Raw genomic sequence first — 16,204 nt, 5'->3', positions numbered from 1 at the left:
CACCCCCCGCTCATCCATACCGAGCTTCGCCTTGTACTTGCCTCTGAGCCTTTGAACGCACTCCTCCTCTGCCGGGAACACCTGCCCCTCCCTCTGCCCTCTCTCGGCAGCCTCCCTTCTCAGGCCTCACACTAGGAGCTCAGTGCCTCTCATGGGAAGCCTGCCCTTGACCCCCAAGAACAGCCGGGCTTCCGAGGGACTCATGCCCTGTCTCACATTCTGCAGGGACGGGGTGTCTCTAGTCCTCGCGTGGGACTGGGGGTGGCTGCAGAATGGGAATAAGACGGAATGACGGAAAGAGAGACGGAAGGCCGGAGGGAAGGACAGAGACTCTCCCCTTCCTCCCGCCTCCTGGCATTCAGTCCCAGTCCACCACCTGTGTGCCCTGCGTGGCCGCCTCACCTGCAGCCTCCCTCACTGAGCGAGTGGAAGCCGGGCCGGCAGCGGTCACACTTCCAGCCCGTCACCGTGGGCTTGCAGACGCAGGTGCCCGACGCATCACACTGGAGGCGCAGGGAGCCTGGGGGAGGAAGGGCACAGGGCAGCGGGGGCCCGGTCGGGGCCGGGGGGGGCGGGGGCGCGGTGGTGGGGCCCCCTACCTGCCGGGTGGCAGTCGCAGGGCTGGCACGGCGTCCGAGGGCTCCAGCGATAGAAGTCCTCCTGACAGCGCTCGCAGTGTGGCCCGGCCGTGTGGTCCCGGCAGCGCAGACAGCGGCCGCCGTGGCCCGTGCGGCGGAAGAGCTCCCGGTCGAACGCACACTCCTCCGAGCGGCCACTGCAGTTGCAGGCTGTGGGCAGGAGGCAGGGGGTGGCGCGTGAGCGATGGGCTCGGCAGCAGGGGAGTCTGGGCCAATCCGCCTCCCGGTAACGAAGGAGCGGGCAGCTCCACGAAGGTCCAGCTTGATCAAGGATACGGAGACCAGTCGACTGATCTTCCCCAACGGGACTCTCAAGAGCAAAGGGGGCAGCAAGACCCAGGACCCTCCCAGGCAAGCCGGACGCACCGTCCGCACGCACGGATCACGGCTGGCCACCTTCTGGAGCGGCAGCGTGGCTCGCTCCAAGCTGTCTCGTGGATCCGCTCAGCCGTAAGAATTGTGTGGATCTGGCTCCTAGTGACCATGAGGTCATTCAGATGCATGGAAATATAGGTCACCCCTTTACTCATTAATTCATTAAAAAGGGAGTATGTACTAAGGATTGCTCGGTCCGTCTCAACCCCCGTCGTGAGCCCAGCGTGGGTGGGGGGTGGTCAGCGAGCAGCACAAAGAGTGCTGCTCCCTGTTTGACGGGGGCCAGATGCAGCAAGCAAGTGAAAATCCTACAGGTGGAAGGCTGCGGGGAGGCTCTGGGAGCTGAAGGAGGGACCCCACAGGCTGTCCTCAGGGCGGGGGGCGTCCCAGGCGGGAGGTGAGAGCCGGAGCATAAGCCGTGGACAGCCAGAAAAGATCTGCCCAGTGCTGGGGGCGGGGGGGATGCTGGCATGTCACTTGATGGGCAGAATGATGGGACAGGGAGGGGTGCGGGGGGCAGCTATGAGGTCGAGAGGTCAGCAGAGCCTGATCCAGGGAGGCCAGGCAGCCATGGTCAGTGGACTTCACCTGGAGCAAGGCAGGCTCTGGGAGGTTCAGCCAGCGGCTGGGTGTAATTGGGTTGGCACTTTAGCAAGAGCCTCGGGCTGCAGGCAGAGCCAGGCCGGAGGCTGGTAAGCAGGGCAGGGGGAGCTTCAGGCCTGGAGGAGGGGTGACGGAGCTGGGGCCAAGGCGCAGACTGAGTAGAAGGACACAGTCAGGCGGGCCGGAGGGACATGGATGAGGCCGAGCTCAGGGCTGCCTCCCCTGGGGGGTGGCGAGGGGTCAGGCACGAAGCCCCGGCTTCCGGGCTGGTGACAGAGCGGACAGAGATGTGACCACTGGGCGAGGACACGGCAGGAGAAGTGGTCTGGCCTTTTGTGTCCCCACCACAGAGACAGCCTCAGGCTCAGAATGGGCGAGCCAGCCAGCACCGCCTCCTGGGCCCCAGGGAGGACTTCCTGGGGGAGGCAGGCCAGTGAGGGCAACAGAACCCCATGAGGGCCCCGGTGGCCCCGGGAAGCTCCTGCAGACAGCGCTACGCTGTTTGCAGAACAGGCTGTCCCCGCCCCGTCCCAGCTTTGGCTGCCAACAGCCCCGGCCCACGAGGAGAGTGGGCCCAGAGACCGGGCTGTCAGGACCACGCCCATGAACAGGCTCCTCCTGCCAGCAGCCGGGATCCAGGGCCCAGTGAGGGCCAGCCGCCCTCGGGGAGCCTGAAGCAGCAGTTCGGGTGACTCTCTGGGGGACAGGGCAGGCTCGGAGCCCGTGGGAAGCTGGGACGGATGGTGATGGACGGTCCCAACCCCATGCAGCCCCACGTCCCGGGGGAAGGCATGCCAGCACCATCCTCTGCAGCCTGTCTCTGAGGTTCCGTGGTCCAAACCACATCACATGGGGACTGGGACATCAAAGGCTGCCTGGGGGGCCGTGGGAGAGGCTGGGTGGGCAGGTCGGCACCCCCCAGGACCCGGGGCCTTCTGTTCTGGCTCTGATTAGCGGTTGGAGCCCTTGAGACAAAGAACAGTGGGGGGCCTTCCCAGCCCTCCTGCCGCAGCCACCTCCTCCTCGACTGGGGGATTTGGTCTGGGGGAGTGCTTTGTGCTTTGTAGGGGGCAAGGCGGAGGAACGCACGCCCCCTTCCGCTCTCCCCTTGCTCCTCCTCGTCCCTGCAGCCACGGGGGGTTAGTGTCAGGGGCAGCCCCCACTGCCGGCCTCAGGGAGTCTGCCCCCCAGCCCCCCACCGGCCCCCATTGCCCAGAGCCCCGGGACACTCACGCACACACTCGTTGGCGGCCCCGGCCGTGCCCCGGGCCCACGGGCGGTCCTGGAAGAAGGGCAGGCAGCTCTCGCAGTCGGCGCCCGTGGTGTGGTGCCGACATCGGCAGGCCAGCCGGCCCGCCGCATCGGGACGGCACTCACTGGCGTGCCCATTGCACTTGCACCTGGGGGAACACGGAGACCGGGGTCCAGAAACGGGGGAAGGCACCGTCAGGGGAGGGGTTCATCGCCAGGTAGCCCCTGATTCGACCGCTCAGTGATGGAGCTCCAGGGAAGCCCTACTATGTGCCCGGGAGCTGGCCGCACTGTGCTCTTCTGAGCTCCATCCGCGGACAAACCCGCTGCGTCTTCACGGGCCCGCTATCCTTCCCATTCCACAGACGCGGGAACTGAGGCACGCAGGCTGCCCCGGGCCAGCAGTTAGGAATGGCAAAGTTTGCGAGGCTGCTACTGAAGGAGTCCTAGCCTAGCGACACCCAGAAAGAAGTCATCCCAGTCCCCCGGGGGGAAGGTGGGGCAGCTCACGGGCACGGGGTGGAGGAAGGGGGCAGCCAGCGAGCTCACATAGTCCTCCTTCATGTCTAAAGGGGCGAGAAAGAGGTCGCTCCTTACGGAGGACAGCCCCCAACTCATCTCATGTCCCCAGCGGGTCTGTGCCTGGGGGACAGCCCCTGGGGCCCGTTTCCCACAGGGACAGGAGACTGGCAGAACCGGGCAGACCCAAGTGAGCGCATGGGGCCACCACGATGTCCAGCTTCCAGCCTTCCTCTGTGCTGTCCCCAGCTGAGCTTATACCTTCTGCTGGAGCCTCCCTGCTGCAGCAGGAGGGACCACACTCACCCCCATTGCACAGATGAGAAAACGGAGGCTCAGGCCACGAAGAGACAGGTGCTAAGTGGCAGAGCTAGACTCTGCACCCTGTTCTGCTCCACGCAGACCCCGCGCTCCCGGACCCTGGAGGCTGCCTCCTCAGATGCATGGAAATAGAGGTCACCCCTTTACTCGTTAATTTACTTTACTCATCAATTTGTTAAAAAAGGAGTATATACTAAAGATTGCTCGGCACCCCCAGCATCTTCTCCACTTTGGGGACACAAGGCTTGGGAAGAGCACAGGGCATTGTTTCCTCCACGGGAGCCCCGGGTAGGCAGGGAACGCCCTAGCATTTCTGGCAGGGGTGAGGTGGACACCAGGCAGTCTTGAGAGAGGGTGATCCCTGGTCTTGGGACAAGGGACTGCCCATGTCCCTGGGGAGGTCTGCGAACACCACCCTCCCCCATGAAGCCCTCTGACCCCGAGGGGAAGAATGAAATTCTCCTAGGCCATTGTGGGAAGCGGTGCCGGCCCCCTGCCCCCCAGCCAGCTGCAGGCCCGAGGGTGGTCTGGCTCTGGCAGCTGGGGCCCAGATGTTCTCTGGCCCAAAGCCCCCTGACAGAAGGCGCTGGAGCTCGCCACCACCCGCCATCGTGGGGAGCGCCTCCTCCCGGGTGGTTTGACCTGAATCAAGCATGGGAGCGACAGGGGAGGAGTCGCAGAGGGGCCCTCACAGACACCCCCACCTCTTCTCTCCCAGCCCCAGCCTTGCCTGGAGGGTCCCGACACCACGGGTGCAGGTAGCTGGGCCCTGCCTTCCCTTTCTGGGCTTTTCCACCTCTCCGAACGCCACCCAAGCATCCCTGAATTCCAGAAGCTGCTTGCTTCCCACTCACACAGGCCATGACCCCCACAGCAGGCTGACTCCCCATTCTACATAGCCTGCAGATCCACAAGCTTCTACCCGCCCTACCAGCCCCTCTCACGGCCACTTTCTAACGTTCTCTTCTCTCTCCCCTTATCCTTCCCCGTGCAGTGTCAGGGCGTTGGCGACTTTTCACACCCTGTTACTACCCCGGCCAAATCCTTCCACAGCTCCCCACTGCCTGTGGGACATGAAGGAACTCGGTCCACGGACCAGACCATCTTGCAGCCTTGTCTCCAGAGGTGGCTCACGCTGGCCCTTCTGCCCGGGATGCTGGCCTCCTCCCACCTTGGCTGGGCCCCCGTCTGCAGTCTCCCTGCCAGCTGGCGCACCCCACCCTGGCCCCCATCCTTATTATTCTGGGGTGGAGGACATGTTTGTTGGATACTAATCTGATCACAGTCTGCCACCCCCTTGAGTTTGGGGCGGGAACGCCTCTGTCTTCCTCTTTCCTTTCCAAGAAGGAAGCCCCCAAGCGTTCCTGCTGAAGACACTGCGTGAGCCTCCCCTGGTTCCCCAGCCCGCCATGTGTGCCCAGTACCGACAGCCACGGGGAGACAGGCCAGGGATGTTGAGAAAGACAGGCCTCTGCCCTTTGGGCGGCCCCTGCTTCCCAGAGAGGAGAGATGCTCAGCCAAACCACAGCAGCCCGGGGAGCCAGCACCAGGGGTCCAGATGGCAGAGCCTGGCAGTGCCCACAGGAGAGAGGGGGTCAGAAACGCAGCCCCTGCTCACTCGGGGCCCCTTCCGTGGGGCATTGGAGTGGCCTGACCCGTTCGTCTGCGTAGAGGTGCCTCAGAGTCTTATTTAAAATGTTTGGGTCCCTGTGAAGCCCAACCATACCCAAGGTTAGCAGGAGACTGGGGCGGGAATGGTGTGGATGGGCTGCGTGGTCTGTAAAATCAGGAGTGCTGATAGAAGTAAAGCTTTGAAAGCTTCAAGCCCTGCACGGGCCCGTGGTCATCCTTAACCAGCTTGACTTGGAAAGAAAAAGGAGGGAAGGGAAAGGAACAGAGGGGAAGGGATAAAGGATGAGGAAGGAAGGAAGGGAAGATGGAAGGAAGGAGGGAGAGAAAGAAAGAAGGGAGGAAGGGAGGAAGGAAGGAGGGAAGGAAGGAAGGGAGGGAGGGAAGGAAGGAAGGAAGAAAGGGAGGAAGGGAGGGAGGAGAAAGTGAAGGGGCAGGGACCTCCAGGCGGAGGGATCAGCAGGTGCGAGGTCTCGCATGTCTTGCACATGGTAGTGGAGGCATGGCTGATACAGGAAATGAAGGAGCTGGCATGTGGCTGGGCCGTGAAGACCTCGAACGCCGGGCCCAGGGGACCAGGATCCTGCCCCTCCTCTGTCCCCCGAGGCATCTGAAGTGGCTTCTCCACCCTCCACGGCAGCCACTGGGTGACCCCCATATGGTGACCACCCTCTTTCTGCCCGCAACCCAGGGTCTGGGCTCCCAGGCCCCGCCGTCCTGCCTTCCACCTACCTGCCACCCACAGAGAAGTCGGACACAGCATAATAGTAGGACTGCAGCACCTTGGGATCCTTGAAGATGTCGTCCCCAAACGTATTGAGCCGGTCCAGGGAGATGAGGAGCTCAGTGCTGGTGACCCACTCCTGGGGGGGCGGGGGACGAGGGTGGAGGAGGGAAGGCATCAGCAGGCTCCCGAGTTCTGCTGGAAGGTCCAGCTGGCTGCCCTGTGGGTCTCATGGGACCCAGGGACAAACCAAGCTTAGACAAATCACAAGAACGGTGCAGAAATAAGGAGCCTGTGTTTTGGGATCACGAGCCAGCCTGGGGGCCAGGCCACTTACTGGCTGTGCAACTTTGGGGAATTACTCGAGGTCTCAGAGGCTCCCGTTCCCCATCTGTAAAACGGGACAAGGAATTGTGCCAACCCCACAAGGGTGTTTGGAGGAGGATGGCCAATGTCAGCAGTGGGGCGTGGGGTAGGGACATGCTCAGTAAGTGGCCGAGGTGCTGGGGGGCAGGGCCGAAGCAGCCCACCCTATATCACCTGTTGGGCACTTAACTTCTCCCACCCTAGATAGTAGTGGGGGGAGGACATGTCCCAGCGCCCTTCTCCCCCACTCAGCTGGGCCTGATGTGGGGCAGGTCCTAGTTCCTAGGCTTCTCATATGCTCAGGCTCCCACAGCCAGTCACCTGCCCCAGGTGACATCTGTACCTACAAGAGTAGGGACTTGGGGCCCCTTGTTCTCACGGCATCCCCAGCCCCCAGGCTCTGCCTGGCACGTAGCAGGCGCTCAGTAAATACTTGCTGATCGCTGAATGACACCTTCCCCCTGGAAGAGCGTGGCGGGGAGGTAGGAGAGAGCCCACGTGAAGGCTGACATTTTCATCCGCCTGCTGTTATAATCAGAGGTACACAGAGGCAGCTCCGGCTGAATTTTAATCAGCATTTTAATTCAGCCCAGGAGCTCCTGGTTTAGCAATCAGGCCCATCAGGGCAGAAACGAACTTCTGGCAAAGTCTGTCCTCGGGCCCCAGCGTGACGCAGGGTCTCTGCTGCTCCCTCTGAGCTCAGCAGCTCGCCAGCCCACTGCCTGGGACCCGGGGCCTCTGCCCAAGGAGGTTTCCGCTGGGGGGGGAGGGTCCGGCACCAGAAGAACTTCAGCGGGAGCCTTAGCACCGAGCGGAGTCCGTAAGCGCCTGTCACTCAGCCAACTGCCTGGCAAATGTCAGTGTGCCTTCAGGGATCTGGTTAAAACGCAGCCTCTGAAGCAGAGGTCAGGGGCAGGGCCTGAGGTTCTGCATTTCTAGCAAATGCCCAGGCTGTGCTGATGCTGCTGGGTCCCTGGAGCAGAGAGCTAGTGCCTGGGGCGGCGGAGCCCAGTGTGCACGAGGTCGCGGGCTGGGAGAGAGAAGGGGGATTTGTTCCCTCAGCCCAAATCGTATGGGGCTCTCCCTGATGCCTTAAAGGTCATGTTAGGGCAAATCGGAGCCCCAAGGTGCAACGGGCCTTTGCAGCTCGTAATGGCCCCAGCTAAAACCACAAGTGGGCTCTCGGGTGGATTCTGGCCAGACCCTGGGGTCCAGGATATGGCCTTCAGAGGCAGGGGGCGGGGAGCTTCTGCTCCAGCCAGCACCCCACAGGGGAGACGCTCAGGTGACCACTCGGTTCTGGTGGCCCGATTCTGCTTGGCAAGCTGGCCCTCTCCCCAGGATCCTTGGCCCCTCTTGGGGAACAGAGGGACCCAAGACCCTGCAGGCACGTGGACACATCCTTCATTACTTCCCACCCCGAAATGCTCCGAGTCCTCAGAGGAAGCGCCGTCCCAGATGTTCCCAGAAGGAAGGACGGAAGGGCAAGGTGGGCTTGCCTTTCATTGTCTTTCTTTGACCTTGGGTTCTGCCTGGGATAGGGGGTGGGGTGGTGGGGGGGGCATTTCTGAAGAGGTCGTTTCTCTGTCGGGGACAACATCCAGCACATAGGAGACAAGTCACGGGAGGGTCTCAGCCCGAGCCTCTGCCCCGGGCTGATGCCTCAGACAGAGGAACAGGGGCCCGGCCCTCTGCTTGTCTTCCGATGACCTTGGCTGATAATTGGTAATCTACAGAGCTTGGAGCCCCGTGGAGAAGAAATTGTCATTTTAAACAGAATCACGATGATGACGCATGAATATTTTTAAAGAGACAAAGAGGACCCGGGCATCTGGAAATGTGATCCTGTACCTTAAAGGATTAGCCTTGCCCAAAGAGAGGTTTGGCCTTTGCCCCGCTCCTGGGAGGTCACTTCTAAGCCCTTAGAATGCCCTGCTTGGTAAGAGTGTCTTTGTTGGCCTGTGGTCTCGGGCCACTCCAGACAGTCTATGCTAACAACTGGTTTATGCAGGTGCCTTGGGCCACACAGAATCAGCTTGCCCTCTGAGGGAGCTGAAGGTTAAGGTCAGCCATGCAGGCAATGGGCCATGTCTATGTGACCCACTCCTAGGTACAGGCGAGCCTCCTGGGTTGACAATACTCTGCATGCTGTCACAACGTCACTGGGAGAAAAAAATGCCGTCCCCACGACTCTATATTGGGAGAGGACAACGCGAAGCTCCACCCCTGGTCCTTCCTGGGTGCTGCTCCGGGCACCTCTTGTCGCTGGGAGTTTCACGGCTGTCATGAGTTCTGTGAGCCCTTCAAGACAATCGCTGAACCTGAGGGTGGTCTTGGGGACCCCAAACCAGCTGATTCCATGTGCCTCTGTGCTGGGCAGCCGGGGCAGGGACACAATTTCTTTCTGGGCCTAAGTGTTCCCTCTAGAGATAAACAGGAATTCTATCCCTGGCGCCCGGGGTTATCTCTGACCGGCAAAGGATGTGTTCTGAGCCTGTCAAGGGAGGGGAGGGCAGACTTTCTCAGCACAGGAGACCCAGGGGTGTGGACTAGAGGGCTGTCCAGTGCTCAGAAACATGGAGCAGAGCACTGCGTCTGTAGGCGAAAGGTCACCGACACTCAGGAACGTGGACGTGCGTGGGGACCAATACCAGTAAAGCCCACAAACCTGAGCAGACCCCGGTGGGCTGGACAGCAGGATGTGTGAATGGATACAGCTACAGGCCTATTCTTGAGCCACTGGGGGCTCTTCCCTTCAAAGCGTGATCGAGCACTTCTTACGTGCCAAGCACTGTGCCGGCCGCTTCATAATTGACTGTCCAGACCAGGCAATTTAAATTAAAATTCGTTAAAATACACTTCCTCAGTCATGCTAGTCTCATTTCTGGTGCCCTATAGACACATGGTTAGTGGCTACCACCCTGGACAGCTCAGCTAGAGACCACATCTGTCACTGCAGAACATTCTAAAGAGCGCCACCTTATAGCACAGAACCAGGACTCCACGATTCCCAAACTCATGTTCTTTTCATGTTTCTCATTTTACCCTCATAAAAGCCCTCGGGGACACACAGGGGGGCAACGTTATCGGTTCACAGAGGAAGGAAGCAAGGCCCTCGGGAGGGTGTGCTAGAAGCATCTAGAAAGAGCACCAGTGAGGAAGGAGTCAGGACACTCGGGTTCTGGTCTGGGCCCTTCCACCAACCCATGTGCGCCCCTGGCAAACCCCTTCTCCAGTCCAGACCCACATAAGGGAGGGGTCAGCTGAGTTGGTGGCTGTCACAGGGCTCCCGGGAGCCACAGGGCCCTGCCGCAGTGGGCAGGGGAAGGGACGCTTCTGCATGGCTGAGCAGGTCCTCCTCCATCTAGCTCACTGGCGGCGTCCACAACACGTGCAGACACCACAAAGGCTTCTGTTGTTTCAGATCTGAAAACTGTGGGATCCCGTAGGACCCCGGGTCCTTCCACTCATGACTTTCCTGTGCACCCCCGGGCCCGGGGATCCCCCCCCGCCCCCCGCAGCCCAGTCCCGACCGGCCAGGCCCGGCTGCTCTCTGACCTGCAACACGGGACTCTCCTCGAAGTTGTAAGCGCTGGGCCGGCCCTCCAGCGTGGAGAAGGCCACGCTGCCACCGCTCAGCGGGGAGATGTCACTGAACTCGGAGGTGCAGAAGGCCACGCGCTCGTCCTCGCCAGGGCGCAGGTACTGGCCCTCGGGCCTGCCGTAGGTCTTCTGGCAGGAGGCACTGTAATATTGGTAGGGCTGCCATGGGCCGTCAGCCTGGGTGCGCTTGTAGATGGCAAAGCTCTCGGGGCGGCTGGTATGGAACTTCAGCCTCACGTAGGTGATCTCGTAAGCTTTCCCTGCAGCAGTAAGGCATGGACCCATTTTACAGAAGGGAAGGGAGAGTCAGAGTCCTGGAGCAGGGAGAGTAGAAGGGCGACGTTGCGTTAACTATCTCGGGTGGGAGAGGCTGCCTGGAGCGCTGTGCTCAGCGTGCCATGATCGATTAGTGATGCCTGTCAGGGGCGCCGGACCGGGACAGACAGAACAACAGTGGTATGCTTCCTAGGTACCTGCCATCCTTTACCTAGGCCAACTTGCCTCCCTGCACAGGAATCTGAATGGTAACACCCCTGACAGGCAGCCAACCCCCTTTTTGCTCAAGTACCTCTAGCAACGGGATGTTGCCAAATCCTGAAAATCCTAATTTCTTTTACTACACCCCAGCAAAGCCAACCCTTCCACCCGTGTCTTTAGGCTCATCCCTCCCCAGGGACTTCAGACCCTTGGAGTCTGGAGACACCCCGTTCCAACTCCCCTGAACCCTAATGCAACCCTCCCAGGACACTCTGTTCTTCTGGTGTTCATTTAACTTCTCTCCTCGTCCAAATTTCTCAAGAGAAGTCTACATCTGCTTGGCCCCACAGCCTCACCTCCCAACTTGGCCCTCAGTTCATTGCAATTCAGCTTCTCTGGGCTGTTCCATGGAAACTGCTCTTGCAAAGCCACCTCACCAATAGCCCTCCACGGCCACAGCCAGGGGGCCTGGCCTTGCCTTACTTCCTGGGCCACTGGCCATCCCCCCAGGCCTCTGTGCAGCCCAGCCTCCTGGGTCACGTTCCTGGGCTGCTCCTCGGCCCCCCTGCTTGTCCCCACCTTGCTCTCCTCTCCCACACTGCTAACACCAAGATGGGGAAGCTTCCAGCCTCAGGCCCGCCCTGCCCTCCTCTCTGCCCAGCTACCGCCATCACGTCCTGGAAGTACCCACAACAATGATCCAGATCCCCCACAATGACTCGGAGCCGTGCTGGAGGCCGGGAGGGGCAGGAGGGCTGTGGGTGGGGAGCACAGCGGGCAGGGAGGAAAGGGTCCCTACATCCTCATCGGCCTTCAGGGGGTGTCAGTGAGCAGTGCCTAAGAACAGAAAAACCCCCTGCACCTCTGTCCCTGTCCGCAGTCTTCCTTACCCACCCAGGAGAAGTCACTTCAGTCCTCTGGTTAAACATCTCAGTCCTGTGTAAGCACTAAAACTGTAGAACTCAGAAGAAAACCCAGAAGCAGATCTTTGTGACCTGGGCCAGGCAAAGCCTTCTTCTTGGACCTCAAAAGCAAAGTGGCAGAAGCAAAAACGGATACACTGGACCTCATCGAAGTCAAAAATGTCTGTGTTTCTTTTTTTTTTTTTAAAGATTTTATTTGACAGAGAGAGCACAAGCAGAGGGAGAGAGAGGGAGAAGCAGGCTCCCCGCTGAGCGAGGAGCCCGATGTGGGACTTGATCCCAGGACCCCGGGATCATGACCTGGGCCAAAGGCAGCCGCTTAACAGACTGAGCCACCCAGGCATCCCATGTCTGTGTTTCTAAACACACTATTGTTGGGGCGCCTGGGTGGCTCAGTTGGTTAAGCTTCTGCCTTCGGCTCAGGTCATGATCCCGGGGTCCCGGGATCGAGCCCTGCATCGGGCTCCCTGCTCAGCAGGGAGTCTGCTTCTCCCTCTCCCTCTGCCCCTCACTCGGCTTGTGTGTGCTCTCTCTCTCCCTCTCTCTAATAAATAAGTCAAATCTTAAAAAAAAAATAAAGACACTGTTGAGAAAATGAAAACCCACAGGATGGGAGAAGATATTCGCAAATTTATATCTGAGAAGAGATTTACTGAGAATATAGAAACAATTCTTACAACTCAATAATAAAAAAGACAACCCAATCAAAAAACGGCCAAAGGACCTAAGCAGACATCTCTCCAAAGAAGATACGCAGCTGGCCAATAAGCACATGAGAAGATCCCCAACATCACTAGCCAGCAGGAAACGCAAACCAAAACCACAGGGGGACACCACTTCTCTCCCCTAAGCTGGATACGGTCAAAAAGACGGGTAAAGGGTGCCCGGGTGGCTCAGTTGGTTAAGCGACTGCCTTCGGCTCAGGTCATGATCCTGGAGTCCCTGGATCGAGTCCCACATCGGGCTCCCTGCTCGGCAGGGAGTCTGCTTCTCCCTCTGGCCCTCCCCCCCTCATGCGCTCTCTCTCATTCTCTCTCTCTCAAATAAATAAATAAAATCTTTAAAAAAAAAAAAAAGACGGGTAAAAACAAGTGCTGGCGAGGATGTGGAGAATTTGGAGCCCTCCTACCCTGCTGCTGGGAATTCAAGATGGCACAGCCACTGGGGAACAGCCCGGTGGTTCCTCCAAAGGTCGACTCCGATACCGTGTGACTCAGCAGCTCCAGCCCCGAGCCTGTGCCCCAGCAAAGGCAAAACACGTGTCCACGCAAATGCACACGGATGTTCACGGCAGCACTACACATAATATCCAGAGAGTGGAAACAACTCAAATGTTTGCCAACTGACCCATGAATCAATAAAATGTGGTACATGATACAGCGGAATAGTATTCAGCAATAAAAAGGAAGGACATTCTGATACACGCTACCACGTGGATATGCCTCGAAAACAGGATCATAAATGAAAGAGGCTCATCACAAAAGACTACACAGCGTATGATTCCACTTATCCTGGATGTCGTGCATAGACGCGCCCATAAAGACAGAGAGTAGAAGAGTGGTTCTCAAGGTCTGGGGGAGGAGTGGAGACTGGGGGCCACTGCTAAGGGGTGCAGGGTTTCTTCTGTCCCAAAGGCGACAGTGGGGATGGGGACACACTCTACAAACAAGCTAAAACCCACTTATACTTTAAATGGGTGGGATTAGGGGGACATCTGGGTGGCTCAGTTGTTTAGGCATCTGCCTTTGGCTCAGGTCGTGATCTCAGGGTCCTGGGATCAAGCCCCGCACGTCCAACTCTCTGCTCAGTGGGGAGTCGGCTTCTCCCTCTCCCTGCTCATGCTCGCTCGCTCTCTCTCTCGCTCTCAAATAAATAAAATCTTAAAAGAATATATGGGTGGACTGTATGAGTTATATCTCTACAAAGCTATTTTATCTGTACTTAAAAATTGGACCTCCCATCCATTAGGATGGCCATGACTTGAGGCAAAAACCACCTATTAACAAGTGTTGGCGAGGATGTGGAGAAATGGAAACCTTGCACACGGTTTGTGGGACTGTAAAATGGTGCATCGCTACGAAAACGTTTGGCATTTCCTCAGAAAGTCAAAAAAGGAAGGACCCTACGATCCCGCAATTTGGGTATATACCCCGAAGAACTGAAAGCGTGACGTCGCACAGTTATTTGTACACCCGTGTTCACAGTGGCACTATTCACAATAGCCGGAAGGTAGAAAGAAAACCCATGGATGGTGGACAAACAAACGGATGATGGACAAACGGATGGTGGACAAACAAACTGTGGTCTATCCGTAACCCGGAATAGTATTCGGCCCTGAAAAAGGAAATCCGGACACAACATTACAACAGGGATGGGCCCTGGGACGTTATGCAGAGTGAACTAAGCCAGTCACCAAAGGACAAATACTACGACCCCACTTACAGGAGGTCGTTGGAGTTGGCGAGCTCACAGAGATGGGGAGCTGAGGGAGGGGGGCCGGGAGTCAGTGTTTAACAGGAACAGAGTTTCAGTTGAAGAGGGAAAAGTCCTGCAGGTAGATGGTGGTGACGGTCACATAACAATACAAACAGCTAAGATGGTTAAGTTTTACGTTATGCGTATTTCATGCGATAAAGAAAAACTGGGGACCCCGTCTACGTGTATCGGCCCTTCGGGAAGGCAGTTTGGTGGCACAGATGAAGAGCCATGAAAGTATCCCTTGCCTTTGGTAAAATCATCCCACTTCTGGGAAATTCAAACAAGGAAAGGAGCCTACATGCGTGAAAATGTGCATCTGGGCGTTTTTTAGAACAGGAGAGAAATGGGAACCCTCAGAATCCATAAACGGGAGAATATAAATTCGCGGGATGACTGGAGCCATAGAACTGGCAGGCAAGAGCTCGTAACACACGGGCAAAGCTTCAGCCAAAACGCTGGATAGAGAAACACAAGATCATATGTTCAGAATCGTCAGATTATAATTTAAAAATCCCTGAGGAATAGGCCGAAAAGAGAGACATCAAATGGGTTGAGGCTGCAAATTTAATTCTTGCCACAGTTTAGAAGATCTTGGGGCCGCTCCCTTCCCCGGCCTTTGGGTTGCCTTTGGCAGAAACCTTTTCATCACAAAGCTGGGATTAAGTTGTTTTCTTGGCCCTTCTAATTAACTCTTGTAATAAAAAGTCCCTGCCGAGTCTCTGTGATATTCCCGTGTCTTCTCTCACCTCCTGGCTTGGCAAGGAAGAGGAAAAGCCGTGATGTTTCCTAGCGCGTGATGTTGCTTCTTCGCATGAAATCCCAGTGACTGCCTTTTTCCAATCACGCTTCTAGCTGCCAGCTACCTTTTAAGTGGCTCCAAGCTCCCCTCCCGCGAGGTGTCTGGCTGCTAGATGTTTACGGAGGAGTCTGGGCCGTGGGACCCGAAGCAGCCTCCACTCAGCATGCTCTCATGAACAAGTCAGTGTTAAGTCCCTGCCCGGTTCCGAAGCCTGGACGTCGGAACAGAAGCAGCCACTGGGCTGCCCCCAGACACCGACTCGGTTTCCAACACATGCTTTCTTGTCGGGGGCTTGGCGTTCCGGTGCCAAGCTGTGCTGCAATGGAACTTTGAAAAACATCTGAAACAGAACGTGGCAAGGCAGTTGCTTTACAAAAAAAAAAAAAAAAAGATTTTTTTTTTTAATGTGTTTTCTCCAGTTTTTAAATTAGAATAAGCTTTGTGAGAGAAAATTAGGAAAACATAGAACAGTTGAAAAGGAAGAAATGTCACTCACAGCCCTCTGCCCAGAGGGCAGCCATGCCTATTCATTTGATGTCTCTCTTTGACGAGGCTTCAGGGTGATTAAGATAGGTGTGTTCCTGTCAGGAAAACTGGGCCAAAGTGTCATCCCCAATTGTTAACTGGGGACGACACTGCTTGGGAGCACACAGGTCTCACCTCCTAGCAGCCCAATATGCTGTTCCCTCTGCCTGAATGCTGTTCCCTGTGCCCCTCACCTGGCTGGGCTTCTATGCATCCCTGCTCATCCCTCTGGCTTTGCCAACTGACCACATGCCCCAGCCTCAGCCTAGTGTGAAATGCCCTTCTTCTCACCTTTCCTGGGTGACAACTACTCACCCCTAGAGCTGTGGGTTTGGGTGCCTCATCAGTGGTCCCCCAGCCTCCCTGGGCTTCTTCATTTACTTCTGGAAGGACCTGCCCATCTCTCCCACTAGTCTGTGACCCTTTGGGGACAGGGCATGGGACTCCTTAGACCTGAGTAGTGCCCAGCACACCGTAGGTGCTCAATAACTGCTTGCCATATGAGCAAGTAAAGATGAAGCATGAACTACCTTCAAGGAGTTATAATCCAGTGAGCGAGCTGAGACAGGCAGATCTCACAATGCCACTGATACTGCAAGCCACGACCCCTGAATGTGTCTTTTCTACAACAGCCAGCATTTAGTGAGCACCTACTATGTGCCGGGCACCATGCTAAGTGCTTTACTCATACTGTAAGGCTAAGATCCCCAAACAGTTCCATCACTGCCTGTTTTACTAACAAGGAGGCTGAGGCTTGGGCAGGAGAAAGGGACTTGCCCAACATCATGCAGAAAACAGCTGGGTCTCTGCTTGACTACAGGCTTGTCTGCCCCCAAAGTCACTGCCCTGAACTAGGCTAGGCTACCCTCCATTCAGGAATCTGTGGGTGCCCAGAGACAAGGGGCTGCCCAGGAAGGAGGTGCTGGTACCCATGAAGACTGCGGAGGCCACGCAAACCAGCACCAGGAGCACC

The 16,204-nt window shown here is 57.5% G+C and overlaps 1 protein-coding gene across 1 annotated transcript in view; it reads right to left on the bottom strand.

Annotated features, from left to right (window-relative positions):
* The window catches only part of LAMC3 (laminin subunit gamma 3), a 55,245-nt gene that overhangs the window by 32,682 nt on the left and 6,359 nt on the right, over positions 1-16,204 (bottom strand). Inside the window, exons 2-6 of the mRNA XM_081803780.1 lie at positions 9,985-10,289; positions 6,069-6,199; positions 2,850-3,016; positions 600-788; positions 403-520 (exon numbers count right to left, since the gene is read on the bottom strand). Coding sequence (XP_081659906.1) covers positions 403-520; positions 600-788; positions 2,850-3,016; positions 6,069-6,199; positions 9,985-10,289 — 910 coding nt within the window. The remainder of the gene's footprint in view (positions 1-402; positions 521-599; positions 789-2,849; positions 3,017-6,068; positions 6,200-9,984; positions 10,290-16,204) is intronic.

Source organism: Leptonychotes weddellii, chromosome 14 (genome assembly GCF_054177405.1).
Source record: "Leptonychotes weddellii isolate Sample4059 chromosome 14, ASM5417740v2, whole genome shotgun sequence".
NCBI lineage: Eukaryota > Metazoa > Chordata > Mammalia > Carnivora > Phocidae > Leptonychotes > Leptonychotes weddellii.
Note: the sequence above shows the minus strand (reverse complement) of the source record. Positions and strands in the feature narration are given on the sequence as shown.